The sequence below is a fragment of the Austrofundulus limnaeus genome, unplaced genomic scaffold (genome assembly GCF_001266775.1).
Source record: "Austrofundulus limnaeus strain Quisiro unplaced genomic scaffold, Austrofundulus_limnaeus-1.0 Scaffold69, whole genome shotgun sequence".
NCBI lineage: Eukaryota > Metazoa > Chordata > Actinopteri > Cyprinodontiformes > Rivulidae > Austrofundulus > Austrofundulus limnaeus.
This window is the reverse complement of record NW_013952471.1, coordinates 1401121-1406577: the sequence shown is the minus strand read 5'-3', so window position 1 is coordinate 1406577 and position 5457 is coordinate 1401121. Positions and strand designations below refer to the sequence as shown.

General features: G+C 39.0%; 1 protein-coding gene across 1 annotated transcript in view; it reads right to left on the bottom strand.

The window, feature by feature from the left end:
• The window catches only part of hccsb (holocytochrome c synthase b), an 8637-nt gene extending 4659 nt beyond the window's left edge, over nucleotides 1-3978 (bottom strand). The window contains exons 1-5 of the mRNA XM_014010470.1: nucleotides 3874-3978; nucleotides 2849-2965; nucleotides 2706-2753; nucleotides 1182-1315; nucleotides 775-923 (exon numbers count right to left, since the gene is read on the bottom strand). Coding sequence (XP_013865924.1) covers nucleotides 775-923; nucleotides 1182-1315; nucleotides 2706-2753; nucleotides 2849-2957 — 440 coding nt within the window. The 5' untranslated portion in view covers nucleotides 2958-2965; nucleotides 3874-3978. The remainder of the gene's footprint in view (nucleotides 1-774; nucleotides 924-1181; nucleotides 1316-2705; nucleotides 2754-2848; nucleotides 2966-3873) is intronic.
• Between the last annotated feature and the right edge of the window lie 1479 nt (nucleotides 3979-5457).

Here is a 5457-nt window from a genome sequence, read left to right as displayed (position 1 = left end):
GTAAAGTACAGATGCCCAAAAATTCTACTGAAGTACAGTAACAAAGTATTTGTACTTAGTTACTTTACAACTCTGCGTAGCCTTATATGGTGTTTTTGGGGTAGTAGATTATGCAAATCACCTCTCTCCATGCGCGAGCACCTGATACGCATTCATCAGTTTATGCAGCTCATTTACACACTTTTCCTGAAGAGAGAAGAGTTTGTTGAATCTGACGTGACATGTTCGTACGAACCCTTTGTACGAACAAAAGTAAGATAAATTTAGGATAAGAATACGAACATGTTCTTGCATGAGGCCCATTGTTCTGACAGGTCACTCAGACAGTGAAACCCCCTAACGGTTCCTATGGCTGCCTGAATCAGATATAYGTCTCTAATTCTGCCTAAATCAAGTTGAGGATACTTCTGGTTCCTCTCAGGAATAATGTCTGGATCTAGTTCTTATTAAAGCAGAGCGTCCCTCTTACTTTTAGTAATCTCCTAAACCAGCTCAATGGACGGTTTGCTGGTTGCAAACATTTAGAATTCAACTAAAAATCCACCCTTTTCACACCTGTTGGCCCTGGATATGAGGGAYGGTGTGAATGGTTATTGTCTTGCTTGTCTCTGTCTGTCCCTGAGATGAACTTGAGACAGGACCAAAGTGTAACCAGACTCTCACACAATGACTGCTGCAAACAGTCACCAGCTCCGCGCTGCTGCAAAAGAAGATGCAGGTAACAGAAATGGATGGGTGGTTGGCAGATGCAAGAGAAAACACAGTTTTTCTCACCCTTTTCGCAACATGGCATTCCAGAACATCTGCTCAGATGGATAAACCCACTTATTGTCCGTGCCGTGCCGGGGAATGGTAGACTCTTCTCTCGAAAYGGAGAGTTTAAAGGGCTGGTCTGGAGCTGGCGTTTGGTTAGGAGGAGGCATCTGGACGCACAGAGAATAGAATGTAAACACATTATTAACTCGTTTCTTTCTTTTTTTTTACTTCTTGTTTACTGCTCGTTTAGAAAACAAACTGTTTCTCTATATATCTTCAAAGAGTGATGAGAATGTTTTCTTGAATCCCAGTTCAAAGAAAATCATCAACATGTAAATAAAATGCAGCTGGACCTGCACACTCTCTTTTAACTTATGTTTAATTTGCTTCACCCCGCCCACGACTCTCTGAATTCATCCAGATACCATGTTTGTYGGATCTATGTCACTCTTCAGGCCCGCTGCAGCTTTCATAGGATGCTCCACAAACTCATAGGCCCGGTCCTGGTGAGCTGGACCCGCCTCTGCTCTGTGCATGGGACACTCTGAAGGAGGGGATGCTGAGAAATGAAAACTGATTACTACAGGAATAATGCACATCATGCACGTCCTGAATGCATATCATCCATCATGACTCATGCCAAAGTTTTAAACTGAGATCATCTCATAGAAAAGATGAATCTGTAGCTCTTTTAAAGGGATCCCTGATTAGTTTTAACATTAGACTTTATTTGATAAACATATATTTTAACTGTAAAATAAAGACTGTAAAAATACTGTAGGCCGTTAAGTTTTAAAAAATTTTAAAAATATATTTTAACACAGATGGAGCCATTTTATTTACACACAAAGCCTTCTGGGTAATTGATGACATGAATAGGTCCTCGGTGTGAGCGAGCTATATCCACCCTGAAGGTTAATCTTGGACAATATCTGACGATCGACTCTTTTAAATGAAACCAGAAAGCGTTGACAGAGAGGAGAAGGTAGAAATGACTCAGCCTGTAACTGAAAATATGGATGGAGGACAACAGAGCTGCTTCATGGAAGAAGAAGCTCAGCTTAGCCTGTTAGCTTTAGCACCAACACTATATTGCCATTATATGTATTAGCTCAGCGCGACAAACAAGCTAAAGTGAGGTCCTCCATCCATATTTTCAGTTGCAGCTGAGTCATTTTTGTGTTCCCCTCTCTGTCATGTGGATGGAGGACCTCAGTGACGAGAGGAGAATGTGTAGCGCTGAGCTAATACATTTATATGGTGATAGCATCGGGGCTAACGCTAAAGCTAACAGGCTAAGCTGAGGTTCTTCTTCCATGAAGCAGCTCTGTTGTCCTCCATCCATATTTTCAGTTACAGRCTGAGTCATTTCTACCTTCTCCTCTCTGTCAACGCTCTCTGGTTTCATTTAAAAGAGTCGATCGTCAGATATTGTCCAAGATTAACCTTCAGGGTGGATATAGCTCGCTAGCAGCCTCGCACCAAGGACCTGTCCATGTCATCATTTACCCAGAATGCTTTGTGTGTAAATTAAATGGCCCCATCTGTGTAATATAATTTTAAACTTTTAGTTTAAAAATGATAAAAACTAAACATCCTACAGTATTTTTACAGTCGTTATTCTACAGTTAAAATATATGTTTATCAAATAAAGTCTGATGTTACAACTAATCCTGGATCCCTTTAATGAAACCATGAATATGACAATATTTCACCTAATCTGTTAGCATTAGAAGTTTGTGTTGTGAATGACTCTCAGCTATTATCACATCAAATTTTAGCTCAACAGCTGCAATATTGACTAAATCACAGGCATTGGGGTTTGATAAGGTTGCTAAACTGGTTCGTGAGATGTTTCGGTAACATACACACACAAATACAAACAAAAATGTCACCACTTTTGATAAAAGTGATGAAATCCTCATTGAGAAAGTCAGGGTAACACTGACCTTTGACAGGCTGAGTTTGATGCATGGGACACTCTGAAGGCGGAGACACTGAGAAAACAGATTCATCAGATTACAACATGTTACCACAAACAACAACACACATTTCAAGATTTAAACCAAGAGGGAAACTGACACTTGTGTACCTTTGGCAGGCTGTCCTTCGTGATGCATCGGGCAGCTCTGGGGGTGCGTGGCCATCACAGCCTCCGCCTGGACCGTGGCAGCAGCAGGTGCGGAYACGGAGGCTCCCATCCTGCTGTCTGAGCACAGAGACGTTCAGTCAGTTTCATGTTACAGAGTCTGAAACAGCTCTGAAGCTTTGAGCAGGAAGGTAATAATTTACTGCAGTCATACAGGGACATAAAAAGACAAAATCTTTTACAAAGCTGTTGTGGTGAACAGGCGGATACTGAGGTCACATGGTGTTAATAGTAATTTAAGATCAGCTGTTGGCTCACGGTGATGATTTTGTCCTTCCTTCTGAGTGGGTGATGGGGGAAGTCAAACTTTTGCTGACCGCCTTTAAGCCTTGGGAACTTTGTGCTTAAAAATAAAACTTTGGCCCTCGATTGCTTGTTTCTCACTGCCTTGGAATATGGACGTTTGTTTTTGCCATGGATCTCGTCAACAGCTTCCTCCACTCAGCTGCTCGGCGACTCAGATGTTGACAGTTGTCAATAGCTGTTTTTAATAAGCTTTCAGTACGAAATGCTGCATTCGCATTTATTCACCTAAAACAAACTGTTGTTTGTTTGTTTTCCTATTTGGTAACATACAAGCACATACACAGACACGGGCAATTTAGACATATGGAAACAGCTTTTTGTCTTTAAGAGCACAATACCAACATCTGTATTGGATTGTGGTTTTCCATGTCAAAGTGACAAGTAACTAATTCAACCTAACCTTAACCCAGCGGGTAAACCTTTGATACATTTTATTTTTTAATTAACGGGACTTCCAACAGAAAATGTTCTCGTTACAAAACCTCCACACTGACACTCCACGTTAGCTAAGTAGCTAGGCTAATGCTAGCTCAGGTGAACGTTATCTTTCTCCATACATGAGATAATTCCTACAGTTTCAGGACGCTCCTTCGCCGCTCTCTTACTGAATATCACACAAATGAGTTAAACTACAGAAACAAATCATAAAATCCAACACTGACCAGTGAAAGAAGTCACGCTAGTAAGTCCTGTCTCCTTAGTCCAATGTCAATGTGCGGCAGCGAGGTGGTCACGTGAGATACGTAAACCCCTGGCGTCATTCCGCAGAGGGTTCTTCTTCTTCTATGTTTTTATTGCCGTTGGCAAACATCTAGGTGCTTCACCGCCACCTGCCAGATTGGAGCATGGATCAGACGTACAACTTCCTATTTTTAAAATTCTGCTAAAAACCATATCCCCAGATGATCTTTGAAAAATTCCCTAATATCTAATTTAGTTTTATAAGTTGCTTTTTGGAACAGTTTCACTACTTCTCACTACTTTCACTTCTTCTGCACATTTTCTTATCTATTTTAATTTGTTGAATTTTAGCTGCTTATTTCCTTATCATGCATCGTGCATCGTGCATATGCTGCAGTATGACTACCTCCACAGTTACAACATTTGACAGGACTGTTTCCGCACTCACTATAAGGATGTTCATCTCCACTTTCCCTTTGCAAACATTTGCAATATAAAGAACTCCGATTTTCTGGTTCCTGATTTAAATAAATAAAGGCCTATGTTTTGTAGGCGTATTTTAGTCACATTACAAATGACTAAAAAAAAACCCTTTTTTGTTGTAGATTGTTTCACAACTACAAAACCCCCGTTAAAGTTTACATAAGTTTGTCAAATATAAAGCAGGGTGATTTTTTTTTTTTTTTTTGCAGATATAATTTCCGAGGTATCTTAAATGTCACGTAAAGATGGAGCTTTTTAAACTTTGCCTCCAGTACCTATAACAAGTCACTGGGAATTCGACATGTTTTGTTGGCTGTAGTTATTTTAATAATAGACTTACAAAGCATTTTCTTTTTTGTTATGAATCTAATTTTAATTCCTGCCAAATATCACATTCACGGATGTAAAATTTCCAACAAGAAACATATTTTCCCAATTTTTTTCGTTTTTTTTTTCTTTTTTTTTTTTTGTGATCTTAATTTGGAATGTAATATTTTACTTCATATTGATTTCAGTGGTACGTCTTTTATGGCTGTCATGATGTGTCGTTACCATATAGTTTTAGCTGTACTTGTTGAATTTAATGAATCAGTCAAGTTCTGTTTTGTTCCACTGATATATCTCTATCTCTGATTTTCTCCATATCAATATTAGAAAAGCATAATCTTGTATTTCACAGACTGCATTGGCCTAAACATGATTTTTTTATATAATTTGAGTATAAAACATTGCCAACAAAATTGCACAATTACATTCAAAACTGTTGAAGCACTAACATCAGTCATGAACTGTGATACTTTGTCTGATCTATCTACTAGAGGGAGCCAAAATACAACTCTTCTCCTGTGACACAGCTGAGCAATGAAAAAAAAAAATTTTTTGTTTGTTTGTTTGCTTCTTTGTTTATTAGTTTGTGGGCCAAGTTATCCGAGGGATGTTTTGTAACCTTATAAAAAGAAACCAGGATTTGATCAAGCTTGTTTTAGATCATCTTGGATTTTTCTGTTTCACAAAAACTAAATTAGRCCAAAGAGGATCAGCTGGTTATACACTGCCTGGCCAAAAAAAAAGTCACCACCTGG